Source organism: Equus caballus, chromosome 8 (assembly GCF_041296265.1).
Source record: "Equus caballus isolate H_3958 breed thoroughbred chromosome 8, TB-T2T, whole genome shotgun sequence".
Classification (NCBI taxonomy): Eukaryota; Metazoa; Chordata; class Mammalia; order Perissodactyla; family Equidae; genus Equus; species Equus caballus.
This window is the reverse complement of record NC_091691.1, coordinates 2,292,368-2,314,580: the sequence shown is the minus strand read 5'-3', so window position 1 is coordinate 2,314,580 and position 22,213 is coordinate 2,292,368. Positions and strand designations below refer to the sequence as shown.

At 55.5% G+C, this 22,213-nt stretch overlaps 1 protein-coding gene across 3 annotated transcripts in view; it reads right to left on the bottom strand.

Moving 5' to 3' along the window:
* The window catches only part of BCR (BCR activator of RhoGEF and GTPase), a 123,380-nt gene that overhangs the window by 38,556 nt on the left and 62,611 nt on the right, over positions 1-22,213 (bottom strand). For 2 of the 3 annotated variants that reach the window (XM_070276025.1, XM_023646696.2), the window contains exons 3-8: positions 12,952-13,056; positions 12,406-12,591; positions 7,176-7,283; positions 4,102-4,162; positions 2,809-2,861; positions 938-1,078 (exon numbers count right to left, since the gene is read on the bottom strand). In XM_070276025.1, coding sequence (XP_070132126.1) covers positions 938-1,078; positions 2,809-2,861; positions 4,102-4,162; positions 7,176-7,283; positions 12,406-12,591; positions 12,952-13,056 — 654 coding nt within the window. Of the gene's footprint in view, positions 1-937; positions 1,079-2,808; positions 2,862-4,101; positions 4,163-7,175; positions 7,284-10,957; positions 11,081-12,405; positions 12,592-12,951; positions 13,057-22,213 lie in introns of those variants that run through there. The other variant, XM_014742033.3, reaches the window with a different exon arrangement.

Here is a 22,213-nt window from a genome sequence, read left to right as displayed (position 1 = left end):
GGACACCTCTGCTGTCTCATTACATGCTGCCTGGCACCACGGCACCTGCCGGCTCCACGCTGGGCCCCTCCCAGGCAGAGTCAGAGGCCACCGGGCCGGGTCAGCGTGTTCTGAGCCCCTTTGTTCTGCACTCTTTAATCAATGACATACAGGGAGATGAAGCCGAGGGATGGCTGTCAGTGAGGTGGCAGGGGAGAGGGGGAGGAGAAGCTTCCTGGCTGAAGACACTGAGCCCACGTTTGAGCCCTCCTCCTGGCACAAATACAAGCCACACACACCTCCCCTTCTTCCCCCTTTTAAATCCTTAAATCTACTGACAACCGTCTTTTTAAAAAAATTTTTTTTTGAGGAAGATTAGCCCTGAGCTAACATCCGCTGCCAATCCTCCTTTTTTGCTGAGGAAGACTGGCCCTGAGCTAACATCTGTGCCCATCTTCCTCTACTTTATATGTGGGACACCTGCCACAGCGTGGCTTGACAAATAGGGTGCAGATCTGAGGCTGGGACCTGAACTGAAGAACCCTGGGCCACCGAAGCAGAACGTGTGAAAGTAACCACTGTGCCCCTGGGCTGGCCCTCGACAACTGTCTTTTAAGGCAAGAACCCTCAGGAGGAACTAAGTGCTTCCAGGCAGACAAAATGCCATTCTCCTCACTGGGGACCTCGCACTGGCAAGGGTTTGGGAACAAAAGGGGTGCCCTGGACATAACCCGCCACGATGGAAAGAAGTGGCTAAGTGAGGCACACACCCCGGGAACTCCAGCCTGATGCCCTGCACACAGGACTGGGTTTTACCCAGCCAGGATCAAGGACCCCAAAAGGGAACGTGTTTCCTGTGTTACTGTCCAGGGACAGTCTGCTAAGGACCACAGAGGGGCCCTGAGTCCCCTGGTGCAGACAGACTGCGCAAACCCAGACCACCCCTGGCCACACTCACCTCTCCCTTCTTCACCGTCATGGACTGCCGGCGGGGTGTGATCTCCTCGTTGATGCTGGACAGGAAGTTCTGCGAGATGCGGAGGGCATCTTGCAGCAGCGGGTGGTCAGGGTGGCTGCAAGGAGTGTGCTTCAGCAGGTCCTGCCCAGGAGAAAGGACTGGAGTTAGATGGAGCAGGCCCTGGGATCCACCACAGTGTGCAAACCGCAGACACACACTGGGCGTAACCCAGGGCCACCAGCTCCCCAAGTGTCACCACCACCTCTCGCGACCACCTGCGCTTGGGGCTTTTCAGACAGTGCTTATACAAGTGCCATTCTGGAAGCAGGTCCTAATGGCACTCCCACAAGCCCGTGCTCATTGCACACTGCAGAAGCGGCTCCCGTTCCAAGGCTCTAGGGCAGGCTTTCTCCACCTCAGCACCGGCGACATTCTGGGCTGGATAATTCTTTGAGGGGCGGGCTGTCCTGTGCACTCTGGGATGTTTAGCACCATCCCGGCCTCTACCCACTAGATGCCAGTAGCACCTCCTCGTCTGCAGTTGTGACCATCAAAACTGTCTCCAGACATTGCAGCATGTCCCCTAGGGGGCAGTATGGGTCTCAGTCCAGGACCAGGGGTCCATGCAAGAACAGGGGAAAGCCCTGGGCCTTCCTGGCTCCCCCTCCTTTAGATAAGAGTCTGAGCCTCTTTGGAATGGAGATGGGAATACTGACTCTGTCTCTACTAGGAACGCATGTAATTCGTGCTCAAGGTCAATAGCTCCCTGGTTCAGAGAAACAAAATCCCCTTAGCTCCCGAATCCTATCTACAGAGAATCTGGAGAGACGAAACAAGTGCAGAAGAAGGCTCTTGTGTTGGGCGTCACAGGTCAGCCCCCCGCAACTGCTCCTGGGCAGCTCAGGCTTCTCTCTGCCAGGATGCTCGGGTATGCAGGCCTGGGCTAATCACGGTGAGGGAACAGGATAGAGGGTCTGTGGGACTCCAATGGGTCACCCACAAGAGCCTTCCAAACCGCAAATTCCACCTCATCTCCCTCCATCCAATAATTCTTAATTGGAGGATGGTAAGAAATTATGAAACATCCATTCGATGGAATGCTATGCAGCTTAAAAAAGAACAAGGCAGAGCTGTTTGGGCCAAAGTGGGACAATCTCCGTGGTATGATGTTAAGGGGAAAAAAGGCAAGGTGTGGAATGATATGTACATCATGACACCTTCTGTGTGCTAAGAAAGATGTTCACGTGTGCGGCACGCGCATAAAGAATCCTTGTGGTGGCGGCTCCTTTGTGGGGAGGAAGCAGGAAAGGAAACGAAAACTTCACACACTTCTGCGACTTGGTTGTAAATTAAGAAACAATATGCATGTACAACCTGCTCTAAATACATATGAACAGAGCCACCTGGGCATGAGGATTTTTGGGGCCATTTTTGTTTTCTGGTTTTGCTTCTCAGTATGAAGCCAAGCCCTTCAGTGACTCCTCACTGCCTTCAGGGGCAGCCCCACCGAGGCAGGGCCTCCCCATGCACCCTTTCCCCAGGCTGGGAGGCAGTGGTCACTCCTTTGGGCTGGAAGGCACATGCTGTCCATGTCCCCAGCTTGATAGTGAGGCCCTTTCCATGTGGGATGCCATGCTCTCTCCCTGTGCCCACCCCTACAAGAGCACCCAGGACAACTGGAGAGGCTGCTCTGTTCCCCTCTCCATCATCCGTGAGCCCCTGGGTGGCAGAGGCACCCAATTCTGCATCCTTAATAAAGGTGTGTGGCAGAAAAGGGAGCAGGTGGGCAAAACTGACAGACACCAGCGTCAGCCCTAGTACAGCAGAAGCCAAGAACCCCAGGGTGAGAAGGTCAGGGTGGAGCGACTCACATGCAGGACCAGTGTGCTGCGCGTCACCCGGTCCACAGGCTTGTAGAGCAGGGCTGTGGAGAGATGGGCAGTGAGAGATGGCCCCACATGGAATAAGCACTCAGACCATCCGCCTGCCCTCCATCACTGCAAGTGCTGGGGCGGAGGGAGCAGCCCCAACCTCCACATCCCCTGGGAACTCCCACCTCTTCAATGACAAGGGCAGACCCAGGGCACCCGGAAGGCCGAGCTGCTGGTCAGAACCCAAGCCTGCTGACTCAGTGACAACTGCTGAGGGCTAAGCCCCTCTTCTTGGGGTTGGGGAGCCTGCCAGCACTCCAGTGAGGACAGGCTGGCGAGGGTCCCAACCCTGGCAGGAGACCTGCTCTCTGGCCCAGAGGGTCCCCCAAGAGTAGACTAGCACACTGCTCTCTATGTCCATCTCTGCATCATTTAAAGGCCTGATTCTGAGAACGGCAGGGACTGACTCAGGTACTGACACAGCCCTCAGATTTACAAGTGTTTGTGGACACCTGCACTCCAGCGACACAGGAGCCCCAGCCAGCCTTGGCCGCCCTACTTCTCTGTGACGATGGTGAGCTGGGCCCATGAGGGGCACAGACGCTTAGATGTGTTGACACAGGACAGGTGCATTTCCTCAAGTGACGCCCAGGACTAGTGCAGGGCGTGCAGTTACCCCATTCTACAGACAGGGAAACTGAGGCTGAGTGCATGGTGAAGCTCTGGGCACTGGAGCCATGTCTGCCGTTCTCTGGGAGTATACCTGTTCACACTACCTAACAGCCGGAAGTGAGAAGGGACCTATCATCCCAGGTCCCACTGTCTGCCTCGAGGGAGGAGGGTGAGCAGCAGGCCCGGGAGCCTGACAACTCCAGCTTCCCCCTTGCCTGGCCACTTAGGACCTGTGTTCTATGCGGGTTACCTATGCTCTAAACCCGATTTGTCATCTGAAGAAAAGGGAAAATAAAATCTTCCTTACAGGGCCGTTGAGGACAAAGTGATGACATTTTAGATGCCCGGAGTGGCTGGTCTGTGGGTGTTTGCTAGCCCTTACCATTCTTCCTGGTTGCCACTGTTGGTGGCAGGCTGGTGCTGACTGCGTCTGTCCCCACCCACCACGCCCGGCGCTGCACCTTCCTCGTCCCTGCTCTCACTACGGGACGTCTACAGCGGCAAAGCCACCAGAGGGTGACCCGACTGGGCACCGTGTTTGCTTTTCCACCAAATGCCCCAACTGCTCGCAGCAGCCTCCCCTACATGGGGCACGAAATGGCCTTGGCATGGAGAACTCACTTTCTAAAGAGTTCTTGGTCGTCTGGTCCTTGGCATCCTTGTTGCTTCTGGCTCTCAAGTTCTGCAGACAAAAAAGCACATTTTCATCCGGGATGACTGAACCAGCTTTGAAGTGGCAGGAAGTTTCACGGTCAGGAACCTTCAACAGAAATCTCACCCTTCTCTCACCACAAAGAACTCCAGATGTGGCAAACCTCAGGGGCGAGTCCTGGGCCACGGCATGAAAAACAGGGCAAGCTGAGCACACGGCATGTCCTGGATGCTACATGTGGTTCACTCAGGACAGTTTCTCAACCTCAGCACCGTTGACATTTGGGGCCGGAAATTCTGATTGTGGGGGCCTGTCTTGTGCACCATAGCATGATGAGCAGCATCTCTGGCCTCTACCTACAGGTGTGGCAGCACCCCCGCCTCCTGCTGTGACAATCAAAAATCCCCAGGCGTTGCTAAGTGTCTCTCGGGGACAAAAATCATCCCTGGTTGAGAGCTTCTGACATAGACAGTCCTGCAAACCGAGGCAAACCACAGTGCCCTTCACAAATGCACAGAACTGCTTTCTTGGAGCAGTTAAACAGCGTGCAGGCAGCTGGTGGGTTGGAACAGCATCGCCTTTGGAGATGGCCAGGGGAGGGCGGACACCACTGAGATCCACAATCCAATTCCACCTTCACCCCACCCTCTCCCAACTTTACAAATGTACTTGCTAACAAATGAGGTGCTAAGATTCCTGGGAGAACAGCAGAGTTTTTTAGTGGGTAGGTCATGTTTCGACACAACTGCCCCCGAAGGCCTCACTGATGTGGTCCAAGGTACCAGGAGAAACAAGGATAAAAGATCCCTGTGTGCCTGAAATCGTCTCTGGAAAGAAGCTGGGGTTCATCCCAGGCTTCTGAACAAGAACAGCACTGGGACGGGAAGGGGTTCAGAGCTCACTGAAAAAGACTGTTTTAAGCTCACTGGGGCCAAACCCCACAATGCACTTTGGTACCTTCCCTGAGTTCAACGCCCCTCACGATGATTATTCCTCCATACGTCTGCCCCAGCAGCGCCAGAACAGTGTGAGGGAGTGTGAGGGGGTGTGGGGGCTAAACAGGAGGCCATGTAAAAATCAGACGCCATGCTCTCGCGAGCCTGGGAAACAGCCAAGCGCCCTGGACAGTGCAGTGCACACAAGCATCTCGGAGCTCAGGGAAGTCCTGCCTCAAGAAAACTTACAAATTTGCTTTAACCCCACGTTTCTCAAACCCAGCCTGACTCCAGAAGCCCTTTCCAAAAAAGTCCTCTTATCTATCCTCTGGGAGCTAATGTCCCAAGGAACCCAGCTCAGGCAACTGTGGTCTAACAGGATGCTGCCACACAACCATTTCTCAGGACTGGTCCAGGAGAAGATGACCAACCACCCCCCCCACCCTCCCTGTCCTTGGAGGCAATCATCCAGGCCCCATGCCTGAGCTCTGACCCCCCAGAATGCAACCCCCAACACCTCTACACGGCCTGTTGCTTCTGTTTCTTTTGGCTTCATTTTGCTTTGTCTAGGTGGCTCCAATTTCTCTGGGTCTTTTTTGAAACGTGGATGGAGAATCAAAGTGGAAACCGCCTGACGGTACAAGCTTCACAGAGGACCAGCTTCTGTCGGGCCCCAGACGCCATCCCACTCCCTGCATCCTGGCCATGGCTCAGATTCCCACTTGCGCGTGGTCAGTGGGACCATGTGACCCGAGTGGCGTCCTACCATTGCTTTCTCCCTCCTCTGTAGAAACCTGTCCAGTTAGACTTGAACTTGACCCCATTTAACCATAACCTGCTCCTAAAGGATTAGGTCTCCAATTTGTCAAGGTCACTCAGGATTCTGGGCCAACATTCCAGCTGTTAGGGGTCTGGGGTTTGCTAACTGAATGAGCTAAATAAAGGAATGGATTGAATGCTCCAGGCGAAGCAGGGCAGCTGGGAGGGAAGTCTGGAGCCAGCCCGGAGCTGTGGGTGCATGTAGCCTGTTACCAGCAGGCAGGGAGTGGGGCGCCCCACTGGCTCTGGAGGAACAGCGTGGCACACGTTACCACCACGGGAGACAATCACCGCCAGGCCCCACAATGCCCTGGTTCCCATGCTAAATTACAAAATGGCATAATGCCCTGGGAACAAAGCCAGGTATGACAGTTGGGGTGTGACTCTCTCCTAGCAAGAGGGACCCGACTCACTCCCTATTTCTACTTTGCATTTCTCTTGCTAATGCTGATTTCTCACATGAAGTCTTGCCACCCAGAATCCTTGCTTGGTAGGGGAAGACAAGTCAGAACTCCCAGGGGCCAGAGATATCAAAAGTGACTACAGGCCCAGAAAGAGAAAAATGTCACCCATTGCCATGGGGGGCAGAAACAGGATGGGGAAGGGCAGGGAGAACTCCCATCTGGAGCCTGGGGTGGGTGCTGCAGGTTCCCTCCCCAGCATGGCCACCAGCCCCCTGCAACGGCCGGCTTATCCTCTCTGTATCTGAGGGGCTCTTTCGAGACCCCCCCAGGCTAACACTCCAGAGCTTCTGGTTTTGGACCTCCCTAGGGCCTGGTGTGTTACCAGCCTGGAGCTTTCCTCCCATACGGGTCTACAAAGTGCAGCAACAGCAGCCCTGCTCCCCCTGTGCCAGCTGCTCAGCTTCCCTAGCTCTCAAGGTGGCTGGCAGGCTAAAGAGGAACAGGGCATGATGCCCCCCCACCTGCTCTCAAGCGACAAGGTGCAAAGTCAGCCTTGGGACTCTCGTGTCAAGACCTCTGTTAACAGGGCGGAACTATGACACTCCCTACGGCACACAGATGTCGCAAGTGAGCCCCAGAATTGGGCCCTGGACCCTGGTGAGGCAGGACGACCTCAGGCTGCTCCTTCTGTCTGCTCACAACAGTGTCCCCCGCACGGGGCTCACAGGGCCAACCCAGAGGCATCTGGAAACAGAGCTGAGGTTTACCATCAGACCTCAGTTTGGTGCATCCGGTTCTCCCAGGTCACAGCGTACCAACGACCAGCCCACAGCCCACCTGTAGGAGGTGAGGGGGGAACACCTGTCTGAATAGCACCACGCGTACCTCAGAGATTTCTGCAAACTGAGCGTTGGCCTGACAGCACTTCTCAGCTGTTTCCATGGCAACTCCATAGTTGTCCACAAAGGCCCGGTACACACCCAGCTGGCTGGCCTGCAGGGAAAAAGGAAGAGTGTGGGACAGGTGTGAGACAGGTGTGGGGCAGGTGTGGGACAGGTGTCACTGCTCTCCATCTTTCTGAGAAATGGGCCTCTGTGCACAGCCCTGGTAAAACCCCAGCGCAGCAGCCAGTGCAGAGCTGCAGGAAGCTCTGTTCCCCCGTGCTGTTGCCTCCCACCTGCTTCCCCTCCCCACGCACTGAGCACGCTTCCCTCTCCCAAAGTGACGTGTTGAGAAGTGACTCACAGCCCCGGGCAGGTAACGCTTCCTACCACAGCTGCTTATTCCTCCCACCCCAATAGTCTAAACGGTGCCACCAACAGCAGCTGAAGTGCAAGGCTGTCAGTCAATACGGACAAGCTTCTCTATGCAGGTGGCATGGAGTAGCCTCTTTTCATTTTGGCTGCAGGAGACCACAGTGAACAAGGAGGGTGGCCCCGCTCCATGAGGCTGCAGTGCTCCGCTCATGTCCCATCTCTTCAGACACGTATGGAACATGCAGTCTAGCTGCCCTTGGAGAAGAGAGGCTCCCGTTGCCCAGACATGAGCCTGGCTCAGACCTGATGAGGGGGCCCAGGTGTCACAGTGCACACCTGGCAGATGGGAGACCTCTGGCTGCCAGCTGCCAGGAGAGAGGCATTCTGTTTGTCCTTTGTCAAAACACAGGCATTAATAGGGGGTCTCCTGACTTAGCCTCCTGCTCAGACACTCAAGTGAGTGACAACTTCCGGTGTGGGGGGTGTGCAGCTACGACCATCTCTGGGCCCCAGACCACCTTAGAGACAGCCAGGGGCAAACCAGCCTTCATCTCGCACCAGCAAACCCAGGCCTGAGGCAAGGAAGGGCGGACCCTGGGGACCCACTGCCACCAACCAGGAGCTAAGAGCTCAAGGCTTTTGCTGACCCTGACATTTGTTCTGTGTTGAACCTAAATTTTATTTCTACACGCATTTGCATTTATATTGAATTTTATGTTTCTTCAGATGACAAACCCAGATGCTGGGTAAGCCAGGCGCCCTTGGCACTGTCCGGTCTCTGGTCCCGCTCCCTGTGGAGACTGCATGGAGGCCCTGGGGACACAGGAGGAAGGGCAGCAGCTGCAACAGGCCCCGCCCGGCCCCTACTGCGCTGATCACCCGGATGAGTCACTGCCTCCCCGACCGCCAGGTTCTTCGTCAAACGGTCAGATCCAGGGCGCTTCCTCCCCTCCCTCCTCTGCGGGTCGCTGAGCATTTCTCACCAAAATGAAGGCCCTGCCTTAGGCACTGCCAGCAGAGTGTGAATTAAGCAGCCAGAAGGAGAGACACAAGAAAGATAAGTACACAAACAGAGAACACATCGGATGGCTGAGAGCAGAGCAGGGGTAAGAGCAACGGGGTTGCTCTAGATGATGCGGGCGATGGCCTCTCTGAAGAGGTGGCAGCTGAGTCCCGAGGGCATGTTACTGCTGAACTGTGTCCCCTCAAAATTCCTATGCTGAAGCCCTAACCCCCAGCACCTCAGGATGGGACTGTACTTGGAGACAGGGCCTAAAGAGGTGATCAGGTTAAAATGAGGCCGTTAGGGCAGGTCCTAATCCAACATGACTGGTGTCCATATAAGAGGAGATGAGGATAGAGACAGGGAGGGATGACCACACGGAGATGACGGACGGCCACCTACTCGCCAGGGAGAGTGGTCTCAGGAGAAACCAACCCTGCTGACACCTGGATCTTGGACTTCTAGCCTCCAGAACTGTGAGGAAATGGAGCTCGCATCTTCCACACGGCTTTTCAAAAGTTCCAAGCAATCCATTCCCACATTTTTAGCAAGCTGAAAACGAAACCGATAACGGGCCCAGTGGAGATCACGTGCCTCCTGAAACAAGGCACTGAGGAGGACACATCATCACTGCTGGGGTGGTTCTTTACACCACAAACAGAACCCAAATCTATTCCTAAGGAAACCGCAGACAGACCCAAACCAGTCTGTACCCTTCAAAAAAAATGTCAAGGCCACAAAAGACAAGCAAAGGCCAAGGAACGGGTACCGATCAAAGGGAACTAAAGAGATATGACAATGAAGGACATCAGGTGACCTGGACTGGATCCCAAATCCGAGAACGAAAATGGCCATAAAGCATGCATGAGGGCTGCTCACGTAAGAGAAATCCGCTGATGGATGGCGTGCTAAGGAACAGTCTCACAGCAATGAGAAATTACCTCAATTTCATAACTGCGCTGTGGGCTACGGAAGAGCACATCCTTGTTCTTGACAAATACACACTGAAGTATTCAGGGGTAAAAGAGCAGATATCAGCAATTTATAACTATTCAGAGTGTGTGTGTATGTGTGTGTGCACACGTACAAAAAAGAAAGATAAAGCAAATGTGGCAAAATGTTACAATTGGTATATCTGACACGTGGGAGTTCTTCTTACTATTTTTGCATCTCTTCTGGAAGTTTGAAATAATTAGAAAAACAGAAAACTGAGCTGATAAAATTTCAGCCGGAAACAAAACCCTGATCGGTGGCAGCTCACCCGTGTGGCCCCACAGGAAGGGGACAGACACAGTCTGGATCAGGCTTTCCAGCTATCAGATGTGGCTCCCGGGTTCCTGGGCGGTAGGGTGCCGTAGCTGGGGGAGGGCACTCAGGGCCCTGTGGTCTTAAGATTCTGCCAGCTGGGCAGCCTGACAGAGCACCGCTGCGCCCACCCTACTGGACCGATCTGAAAGGGGGGCAGGACCATGTCTGTGTGTCTTTGGGAAGACCCGAGCACCCAGCCCAGTGGCACACATGTGAACACACAGCACGCGGTTCCCAGGGCCAGACTTCCTACGAGGCCCCGCCTCCCTCCCCAGTCTCCTGCCACAAGATCTGACGCACAGAGGTGGCTCCAGGACACCAGGGAAACCAGAGGAAACTTCTGAATTCCAGGGTTCATCAGAGTATTAAAACTTATTTTAAGTTTCCAAGTAATTTCGGAACGTTATTTGGGGAAGAGTGCCAGTTTCGGTTTCTTCCCAGCAACACGTTTCTTCAAAGATGGGAGCACCTGCATCATAATACGGCCTCCTGCTCTCTGACCACAGGGGAAAGGGGTCCTGGGGGTGAGTATCAACAAAACAGGCGCCTCCTGTGTTCCTGCGTCTCTGCTCCAGTGTGTCTGCAGCCCAGGGCGGTGGAGGGCGGGGACCGCCAACAGGAAAGCCACGCCTTGGAACGGAATGCTGGTGCTCCAGCCCAGGCTCGAGCCAAGGTGAGGCCAGGGCTGGGGCCAGCTGGACGTCTGGGCCGCCCCAAGGCTTACTTTTCAGTAACTGCCATGCTCTGCGCACTTAGAGGGGCCTGGTGATCCCAGGCCGCCCCTACCCCTAGAGGACTGATTTCCCCCAGAGAGAGAACACTCCAGGGGAAGCACATGTGCACAGGAGGCCCGGGGAACCCTGGCATCAGGACTAGGGGGCCTCAGAGGTGGAACTGCTGTCACACAGGCCTGCCTGGCACGAGACTTCAAGTGACTCTCCCAGGTCGGGGCTCCCAGTGCTGGGGGGTGACCTCTTTGCTGGGCAGCTCCAACAGCTGCCAGGCTCTTCTATCCCAACCTCCCACAGCCTCCACCTAAAGAGACTGACTGGTTTCCCTCTTTAGACCCACAGAGAGGGGGGATCTTCTCTCACACAAACCTCTCCTGCTGGAAGACAAATGTCCATCTGGCAGCTCCCATCTGAAAGGTTTCTCCTTCGTCCCAGGTCCCTTAACTGTTTCTTCCTTTTGGAAAAGTTCCGCCTTATAAACGTCTCAGTTAAGTATGCACCCCGAACCCCTCCCTGTCCTGGGTGTGGCCCGGCCTGCCAACCGCTTCATCTGGTTGCCAGATTTTACTGATCCTGTGGACTTTTTAAAGCTGCATCCGTGGCTCCTCTTGGGCCCTGTGGTCAGCGAGGGCCAGAGAGGCCTCTGACCTGCCTTCCTGGTGGGCCTCCCTTGTCCCGTGAGGGGGCTCCACCTCTGGGACCTGAATCCAGACCCACGGTCACCTCTGCCAAATAGATTCCTGGCCAGTTTTGGCCCACTGAGCCTTTTCAGAAGCCCTTTTGCTGTCATCCACCACAACCCGCCCTCCAGGCTTATGGCTCCTGAAGGCAGGGAAAGCACTCATCTTGGAGACAGACAAACCTGGGCTGGTGTCCAAGCAAGTGACCCACCATTCCTCAGCCTCCACCTGCCTAGGGGGCAGCCTCAGCTCAGGCGAGACGGGGCCCCTGGACCACCCTGCGCCCCGATCAGAGCTGAGCCCTGCTACTCAGCCCCAGGTGGCGAGGCTGTCCCTCGGTCCTTGCTCCCAGTCACCAGTGGACCCCTCCTGCGTTTCTCCAGCCTGTCCACAAGGGCCAGTCCTGATCCCTGCAGGCCACAGGGCGTCGCTGTTGACGTCACCATCGCTGTCGACGTCGCCAGCATTAAATACCTGTTCTGAAAACAGCTGCTGGCGGAGGCGAAGGCCACCTGGATGGCCCGTTTTCCCCACGTCTTTCTGCCAGGGCCCTCCTTGGGACCCGAGGGCATGTTTCTTTCCCACTACCTTGCTTTTTATTGAACAAGTCTCCGCCCCCCTACTTTTTAAAAAAAAATTCTCCAAGTGACTCAAGAGCCTTGAATTGATATAACTGCAAAAATTAAATAAAGGATAATAAACCTCTGCTCTGTTCCAACCCGAGCTTGCCCCTCCAGGCTCCCCCGACCCCCACCCAGTCTCCTCGGCCCCATGTCCGAGTCCTGCTCTCCTGGTCAGCAGCATCTTTTTGGTCCAAAGAGGCCCTCAAAAGGCAGCTGGACCAGTCTGTAGACCGGGAGCCTTGAGTTAAACTGAACGGACCCAGAGAGGACCCAGCGATGTAAACAGGGGCGGGTCTCGTGCCACAGCCGGTGGGAGGTGTTGCGGTGGGGCCCCCTCCTCGCAACCTGCCCTTTGGCATCCGAAGTAGTGAGACATACCCCAGACTCTTACTTGCCACTGTTATCTCAGTGTCCTGAGAGCCCTGGATGAACCCGCCGCAGGTGGGGGGAGGCCTGAGCCCCGCCCAGCCGCAGGCTGCGGGCGGCTGCCGTGCACCTGCGCCGACTCACTCACCAGCTTCTGGAAGAGGTCGCCCACCCGCTGCTGGTGGCTCCACTGCTGCACGCGGGGGAAGAGCCCGTCGTAGAACTCCTTGTGGATCTCGTAGAGCTCAGGCACTTTGAAGAAGATGGTCTCGATCTGCTGGCTCGTCAGCACCGGCTGAGAGGTGGTGGCAGCGGCCTTCAAAGGCTTCATGGGCTGGAAGAGGGAAGAGGTGACGGGTGAGGCGGCACAGGTGAGAGGGCCCACCATGTGTCAGGTGCATGGTATGACCACAGAAAATCATGGTCACGTGACGTATGCGTCTTTATTTTTAAATTCCATTAAAAATAAAAAATTAAAGCCAGTTTGGTCTGGCACCTGTCTTACGCTGGCAGCCACTACACCTTGGGGAGGTCCAGCTTCTACAGAGGTGGAATGTTCTGACCCTTCCAGGTGTCTAAATGACTCCAGGGAGGGTGGGCTGCCCGCAGGCTCCGAGAGCTGACCTGGGATGTATGAGCAGAGAGCTCTCTGTGCCCCCAGCCCTTCCTGCTCAGCCCCCTACATCCTCCTCACCAGCAGCAGTGCCTCCAGGTGGCTCAGGTAAGTCTCCTCGCTAGCCAGGATTCCAGACAGGACCCATTTCCTCATCTCCAAGCCCTTTTCCAAGTCCAGCTCACCCTGCAAGAGAAACAGACAAAAGTCAGACCTGGCGGATGACGCCCAAGGTGGCCCCTCTTGGAGGAAGCCCTGCCTGCCAACTTGAGGACAAGCCTCTGGAGAAAGCTCCAGTGGAAATAAAGGGAGGCATAGGAGCCTTGGCATGTCAGCCACCCGCTCGTGGTCACTGCAAATTCTAGAGGGTCACCCAGCAGAGCCGAGGGCCACCCTTGGTCTTGGCACTGGGAAATGGGCAGTTTGGAGTTGAGCAGGCCCGGCAAGGCCTCCCTCCACACCTGCCGCCTGCAACTGAGGAGTGGCTGCTTCGGAAGGGGCTGAGCAGGGGGCATGGGGGAAACCACACAGCCACCGTGACGCCCTCTGCTGCACCCCACTCCTTGCCTGGTACCTGCCTCGCCTGGATTTTCTGCAACCTCCACCTGATCCTTGGACTGACTGGGCCCAGCAGCACCGCCTCCCTTTACACACCCTCCCTCTGGCCACAGGCATGGAGCTGGGGCTGCTGCCACCTCCTCAAGGGGAACCCCATCCCTCGGGCTCGGGCCTTCGTCTGTTCTTCTGACTCTGTCGGCAGAGACTCTCTTACGGGTGGGCTGGGCTATGGCAAGGTCCACTCTCCCATCAATGCCCCTATTAAAAGTCGGTGAAGCTCTGCTGCCTTTGCCTCCAAAAGATAGAGCTGACGTCACTGGACGTTGATGCAGGCGGTAGAGTTCATGCAGTTGGAAGACAGGGTTCCAGTCCCAGTGGTGATAATGTGCAATGTGGCCCCTGGTGCCTCAGAATGTGACTGTATTTGGAGATGGGGTCTTTACAGAAGTAAAGAAGTTAAAATGAGGTCATTAGGGTGGGCCCTAATCCAACATGACTGGCGTTCTTATAAGAAGACAAGATTAGGGGTCAGCCCTGTGGCCAAGTGGTTAAGCTCCCACGTTCCACTTCGGCAGCCCAGGGTTTTGCCGGTTCGAATCCTGGGCATGGACATGGTACCACTCATTGGGCCATGCTGAGGCGGTGTCCCACATGCCACAACTAGAGGGACTCACAAGTAAAAATACACAATTACGTATCGGGGGGCTTTGGGGAGAAAAAGGAAAAATAAAAATAAAATCTTAAAAAAAAAGACAAGATTAGGTAGTCAAAAGGGACAAACTTCCAGTTAGACAAGTCCCATGGACGTAAGGTACAGCATGGTGACTATAGTAAACAACACTGTATTGTATACTTGAAAGTTGCTAAGAGAGTAGATCCTAAAAGTTCTCATCACAAGAAAAAGAAAATTGTAACTGTGTGGTGATGGATGTTAACCAGACTTAGTGTGGTGATCATTTTGCAATATACAGAAATATCAAGTGCTATACACCTGAAACTAATATAATCTTATATATCAATTATATCTTGATATAAAGAAGGAAGAGGAGGAAATTAGGACACTGACACACACAGGGAGACACAGGGAGAGGATGGCCATCGCTTAGGCAGGGAGAGAGGCCTCAGGAGAAGCAAACTGCTGACACCTCGCTCTCGGACTTCCAGCTCTGGAATAAGAGAAACAATTCCCTGTTGTTCAAGCCCCTTAGTCTATGCCACTTTGTTATAGCTGCCCGGGGAACTAACACAGATGATGATGCCAAAGGCCAGGAAAATTGCCGTGTGACTTCCTGGCCAATCCCCTGACCTGTTCCCTGACCACCGGCTGGCGAGGCATCATGTCAGAGGTTGGCGGTGCCCATGGCCTGCCTGTGCTTCACCAGACTGAGGCTGTGCAGTCTCTGCCCATCCCTGTGCCCACCGGCCCCATTGCAGTCCAAGGGAGGCGCCAGGCCCCCGAGGAGGGCCCCATGTTCACAGAAGGTGACGTAACAGTACTGCCCTTTCCACCACTTGGTCTCCCAGCCCATGGGTGAGTGTGAGACGACCCCGCGGTGGCAGCCCTCAGGTTTGGAACCGGAGCTCTGTCCCTTCAGTCACGCACTTTCCCAAACCTCTCATGGAGACCACTGATGGGGGACAGGCTCCTGGCCCTCGGCACCGCTGACATCTGGGGCTGGAGGATTCTCTGTTGGGTACAGGGGGCTGTCCTGTGCCTTGCAGGGTGTTGAGCATCATTTCTGGCCTCTACCCACCAGATTCCTGTAACAACACCTCCCCATCCTGGGTTGTGACGGTCACAAATGTCTGCAGATGTTGTCACACATCCCCCAGAGCCCCCAGGTGCCAATCTCTTGGTCTGAGGAAGGACCTGACTGGAATCAGGACCCCCACTGTGGCCTCTTTGTGCCCCCAACCCTGATGTCCCTTTCTACTTCCCTGGCCTGGTGGGTGGGAGGCGCTTCATGGTACAGATGACAGGCCTGGGAGGAAGTTCCCAGGCCCAGGAGTCGTGGGACAGGGCCACAGAGCCAGGCCTACCCAATGAGTCCCACCATCTCAGGCAACTGCCCTCTTGCCCTGAGCCTTGCTGCCTAGGTATAAGCTGGGGAAGGTGGGCCCAATGTCCATGTCCAACCTCGATCTGCTTTCTGTGTCCCTGGGGCTTGTAGCACACCCTTGCTGCCCACTGGGAACATCCCAAGAGCCTTCCTGGACCACCACTTTGCTGTAAGAATCTTCTAAGTGAGCACGAGCTGGGTGCAACATATGTGTGCATATGTGTGAGCATGCATGTATATGCATTTGTGCACGTGCACATGTGTAGGGGGAGCATTAAGATCTTGGCTGAGAGCCACTCCAGGGAAAGGACACGGAGGTCTATACCACACAGCCCTCCTCTGGGCAGCGGCTCCACAGGTGGGACTCTGGGATACCCTGAGCCTGACTGAAACTTCCTGCGCCCAGCACAGTGCCTGGAACACACAAGTGCTCCACGACGATTCACCAGATAAACCAACCAATGAATGGATCTAGAACTCCTGCCCGCACCCTGGTTTGGCCACATCTGTACGAAGCTCTGCAGGTTCCTTCAGGGAACCCTTATCTGTGAGACAGGCGGGTCCTGGGATCCAGGACTATCGCTGCAGCCTGCTCTGGGGCCCGGAAGTGCTGTTGCAGGCAGCAAGTCCACTGCGCATGGTGCACAGAGGTGCAGGGTGGGGAGCCCTGTTGCCTCCTCTCATTTCAGTTCACAGAGGCCACACCATGAATGGAGGCACCTCGGGGAAGCAGCTCTCAGCTGAACCCGCACATGCCTCCCACCGTGGAGGGGCACCATTCTCACCTCAAGCAAGGGAAGAGGTGAAGAGGAAGGGCACGGCAGGCTCTTCCAGCAGAGGCTGCCACCCACCCAGCCCTGCTCCTGTCCTGAGGACGACCCTGCTACTGTGAGCGCCGGAGGGCCAGCGGAGCACCCCAGCACGAGATGCTGGTGCTCACACAGGTGGCAGTGCCACGTCTCGTTCCCACCCACAGGCTTGGAAAGCCTGGAGGAAAAAGCACGCAGGCAGGACGGTGCTGAGTCCAGCTCTCCCTGTTCCAAAGGGTGCAGTCAGCTCTGGGGAACGTCCGGCCTGGAATGTGCTGGGCCGGGAGAAGGCACAGCAGGGACCCCTCCTTAGACTGAGAATCTGCTCCTGAGCCCTGAACCAAACAGTGCTGGTGGCATCAGACAGGGATGGCTTGGTCACCAGCCAATTCCATCTTGGAGGAGAGACAGTGGGAAGGAAAGTGCAGAGAGAGCAAAGGGCAGGCCCAGGTCCTGGGTTATTTATGACCCTGCCTTTTGCATGTGCCAGTTCTGGAAAGGGCATGTGAATCCAGTCAGATCCATGACGGTGGGGAGACCACAGTGAGGAGGGAGGTAGCTGGGGAAAAGAGCAACTGGAAAAGAAGGCAGAAAGGCAGAAGGCAGGCCCTGGAGGGGGCAGGGGGCTGGGGAGGGAGCAAGCAACACAAATCCTGAGGCTAGAAAAATGGATAAAAATGACCTGGGCAGGGCTGGCCCTGTGTCCAAGTGGCTAAGTTTGTGTGCTCTGCTTCGGCGGCCTGGGGTTCACAGGTTCGGATCCTAAGTGTGGACCTACGCATCGCTCATCAAGCCATGCTGTGTCAGCATCCCACATAGAAGAACTAGAATGACGTACATATATAACTATGTACTGGGGCTTTGAGGAGAGAGAGAAAAAAAAAAGAAGAGGAAGATTGGCAATAGATGTTAGCTCAGGGCCAATCTTCCTCACCAAAAAGCATACTGAAAAAAAAATGACCTGGGCATGACAACAAGGTAAGAAAAGCTGACCGAGGGACAGAGGAAAACAAAATTGCCACCTGTCAGCCAGGCCATAAGGTGAGCCGAGGGCCAGAGCTGGAACTGAGCTGCAGGAATGTGAACAGAGGGGCAGAAGTCAAGGAGCACCTCTCCCCTCAACCCTAATGAGGGGTGGGGTGATCAGGGTATAAAACCTAGGCCCTGAAGGGGTGGGCTGCTCCTGGCTGGGAGCTGGCAGCCAGCACAGCTGCTGGGCGAAGGACCCTCTCTTCCGCTCTGGGCAGGGGCCATGCCTTCATTTGCAACAGGGCTGGAGACAGTCCTGGAGCCCAACCAGCAGAGGGCAGGGGCCAGGAGGCTCCTACAGGCCTGTGATCCAAATAGAGAGACAGGAGCCACACAGGGCCAGTGGTGTGATCCCTGTGTCCAACATGGTAGGCTCTCGGGGAGAAGAGAACAGGCGAGGCGGGCACCAAATGTCTAGTTTCCCTGACTTTGCAGGACAGATGAGGGCAGCTGTTATAAGTCAGGACCCTGGAGCTCGGGAACGCGGGAGCACTGAGCCACAGGGGCACAGGTGACGTTTATCCTGCTGTGCCTGGTGCAGGACCTCCCCGGGGCGTTTGAATAATCCAAGTGTCCATGACAAGTGAATCATAAAAGCGAATGAACTTGTGGCTGCTCAGATAAAAACATGAGTCAGGAGTCACAATTTCTGTCCCATGGACACAACTATTGACCAGATGTCCTAAGTGCGGGATGGCCAGTGGCAAAGCTATAAAGCAGGCCTGTTTGTCTTCAAACACTCCGGAGCCGGCTTTCAGTTCCCTTGTAAAAATGCAAAATTGACTTCTGAGCAGGAGTCATCAATTGAATATACACACTTACTTTGGCTTCCTCCTGGAAAAACATAAAACAAAAACAACCCAAAGCGTCCACAGGCCCTGCTGGCCACCTGCCGAGGAGGCAAGAGCAGCAGCTCAACACAGGTGGGCACAGGCTTTCCGGACCTTACGAGCCCACAGGAGGCTCCTGGCTGGAGGGCTGGCCCAGCTCCTCCTCTTGCTGAAGGGCCCTGAATGTGAGAAGGTGGGGGCTGCGGTCGTGTTGGCCATGTCTCTGGGCCTGCCCCTTGCTGGCATCTTGGGGACAGGGTCCTTGTGGAGAGCAGAGAAAGTTACAGAGCATGACACACAGCGTGGAGCCCGGTGAGCAGGGGCCGCTCGACAATGTCCATTCCCCTCTCTGTGCCTCGATGTCCCCCATGAACAAACAGGTGGGAAGTTGCCAGGACCCTCGAGGACCCCAGGAAAGACTGACCATGTTGAGCCGGGAGATCGCAAGCCCCACCTCCCCTGACCCCAGGATGGTAGCTGAGGATGAGGCCCAGACCCTTACCCTGCTCCCTGACACTGCTGAGGGAAGGTCACTCACTAGCCAGCAGCTCCGGCCCCAGCCTCCCAGGAGCATCCAGGACACCGCCTTGCTTCCTTTGGGCCAGCGGTGCCAGCTCTGCCCTCCCAGGGGAGAGGGGCAGTGGTCATGCTCAGAGCCTGCTCTTCTTCCCGGCACCTCCAAGGGGCCTGCTAACGCGCTTCCTCATCCTGCATTGCAGAGATGGAGGATGTGTGCCCTGGGGGCAGCCTGCCTTCTCCTGGGGCTTCTGTCCCTGTCTGGGTCTCCACAGTCATTGTTCAAGAGGGAAATGCAGACAGCTTGGTCAAGATGGGCAGGAACCTCTGAGAAGGCCCAGGGATGGAGAATGCCACGGACTCTCAGGGTGGGGAGGGAGCATCGGGCACCAGGATCCACCCCGTGTGGCTGCCTGAGTCCTTCCCACAGCGCCCCAGGCAAGAGGGTACCGGCCTCTGCTGACCCCCTACCCACTCCTGGGGGCGGGTATTCCCAGAGCAGACCTGCAATCCAGGAGTCCACTGAGCCCCAGCACTGCTGTGGAGTTCCTCCCAATAGCCTCACGGCCCAAAGGGCTCAAGCTTGGCACCAGAGCATGAGCCCCCTAGGGTGGCAGGGAAAGGAGGGGGATAAGCAGGGATCCCCTCCCCTAACTGGCTGGGATCAGGCACCTCTGGCCTCAAGACCACCATGTTCCCTCTGGGCGCAATAAAGTGACAGCCGCGTCTTCTTCAAACCAGAAATCAAAAAGGAAGGAAGATGGTCTCAGTGCACAGCTGGCATGGAAGCCGGAGAGTCGGAGCTGTGCCGTGTCTGGGGCAGTGGGGGTGCCCGCCCTGCAGCTCCAGGCACCCAGCCAGAGGGCAGCTAGCCCTGCTCCGATCAAATTCCCATCTTTCCATCTCCTCTCCACCGGGATGGCTACCATCAAAAAAGCAGAAGACAACAAGTGCTGGTGAGGAGGTGGAGGACCTGGAACCCTGTGCACTAACTGGTGGGGATGTCAGATGGTGCAGCTGCTGTGGAAGACAGTAGAGGTTCCTCAAAGCATTAAAAATAGAACTACCACATGACCCAGCGTTTCTACTTCTGGGCATACACCCCAAAGAACTGAAAGCAGGGTCTCAAAGCGATATTTGTGCACCCACGTTCACAGCAGCACTATTCACAATGGCTTCAAGGTGGAAGCAACGCCAGTGTCCATTGGTCAGTGAAAGGATTGCCAAGATGTGGTCTAAACACACAATGGAATAACAGTCAGCCTTAAAAAGGAAGGAAATTCTGCAATATGCTAGAACATGGATGAATCTGGAGGACATGCTCAGTGAAAGAAGCCAGTCACAAAAAGACAAATACAAACCTGAGGTACTGAGAGCAGCCAAAATCAGGGAGAGAAAGCAGAATTATGGGTGCCAGGGACTGGGAAGGGAGAACGGAGAGTCAGTGTTTAATAAGTGCAGAGTTTCAGATTTACGAGACGAAAAGAGTTATGGGGATGGATGGTGGTGACGGCTACACAACAAGGTGAATGTATTTAATGCCACTGAACTGTACACTTAAAAGTGGTAAATGTTATCTTATGTGTACTTTAACACAATAAAAAAAGGAAAAGAAAAATTCCCAGCTCACCCAGAGGCCTCCTGACACCTGTTCTGGGCCAGGTGGCCCGCCCGGTGTTGGAGACCCCAGCCCAGGAAGTACACATGTGCAGACTCTTGCTGTGCGTGTAACATGAGAAATGTCTACGGGCTCCCACGGGGAGGAGCCTGAAGGAGGGAGCGGGGACCAGGATCTGGACAGGCGCCACAGCAGACGAACCCCTGGTCTGGGGGCTAAAAGACGAGGGCAGAACTCCAAGTCAGTGTAGATGAGGGTCTGAGGGCAGGAGCCGGGTGGGGCTGGGGTCACAGAAGGGCAGATCAGCCTCCTCGACGGGCCTGAAGGTGGAGCAAGATGGTGCCAGGTGAAGACAGCCCTCAGAGATGATGGATGGACAGAAACGAGCTGTCCTAAGTTCAGGATTCAGCCTACTTATTCAAGGCCGTAAGGACCCTTGTCTGTACTAAACCACACTAGGGAAGCAAGAAGTGAGGAGGTGCACCAAGAAAGGCAAGGTAGTGAGGGAAGGAGTGTCAGCTGAGGAATCGAGAAGGCTTCAAATGTGGTAGCTGTGTGGCCTCGAACAAGTTACTTCGCCTCTCTGAACTTCCACTCCCCAATCTGTAAAACAGTGAAACTGGACGTTGGGTAAGAAGCCATGCAAGGCAGGTATGTGTCACACACTGGCTTCCCCTCCCATCCTCCTGTTTTAGAACGAGAAGACTGCCCAGCCCCAGGGTCTTTAGAAATCACAAAAGCATAAATAAAGCATAAAATCCTCAGCTCAGGCGCCAGCCCAGTGGAGAAGGAACCACAGCAAAAAGATAGTGCTTCCTACAGCCACAGGGAAAAGCAGGATCTTCTCTCGTTTTTTGTTGTTGTTGTTGTTGTTGTTTTTGGGTTATTTTTGAGGAAGATTAGTCCTGAGCTAACATCCACTGATCCTCCTCTTTTTGCTGAGGAAGACTGGCCCTGAGCTAACATCCGTGCCCATCTTCCTCCACTTTATATGTGGGACGCCTACCACAGCATGGCTTGCCAAGAGGTGCCATGTCCGCACCCGGGATCCAAACCGGCGAACCTCAGGCTGCCGAAGCGGAACGTGCTAACTTAACCGCTGCGTCATCGGGCCAGCCTCCCCCCTCTTATTTTTAAAACCAGGGTGGAAATCACCCAGAAACAAGCTACGCAGAAGAGGGAAGGTATCTGTCATCGGGGAAAAAGGACCAGAAAGACAGAGGTGCCCCGGGGACAGTGATCTTCGCAGCCCAAGAAGGTAGGAACCTGAGAGGCCAAGGGGATGCCCTTGTCCCAACTGTAGGGGCTTCATGTCTGGGCCCCTCCCAAGCCATGGGACGGCTGAGAGCAGTGAGGTCGCTGTGCCAGGCTGCGCTGGCATGCCAGCCCTGCCACAACCCAGGGCTACCTGCCCATGAGAGAGGGGCCAAACCCGGGGCTTCTCCGAGGGTGCAGCAGGGCGTCTGTGGAATGTGCCACAACACACTGACCACGTGACCTGGGGGCCTCGGTTGCATGTCTGCAAAGTGGAGGTGACAGAAGGATCGTTAACGACAATGAGACCTTGAGGGAAAGGCCCTGGTCAAACGGATGGTCATCGTCAGCACACCATTTGGTAAAAGGGAGCAAGCACACGGCATGGGGCGTAGGGCCAGGAGCCGGGGCACCACCCAGCTCGCAACACTGCTGGGGCGCCCACCGCAGGTCCCGCTGGCTCAGACGGTGGCTTTCAGCTCGCACTGCCTGATTCCTCCACGCTCAGCTGGCAGAGTTCCGCCATCTCCCGGCTCAACGCACATGGCAGGTGGTCTCCAGACCAGCAGGTGCCCCAGGTGGAGGGACAAGGAAGGTGGTTTTAGTGACTCCACCTTCCAACCATTGGCTGCTCCACCGCCTACTTGCTCCCTGCCCCTGAGCACTCCA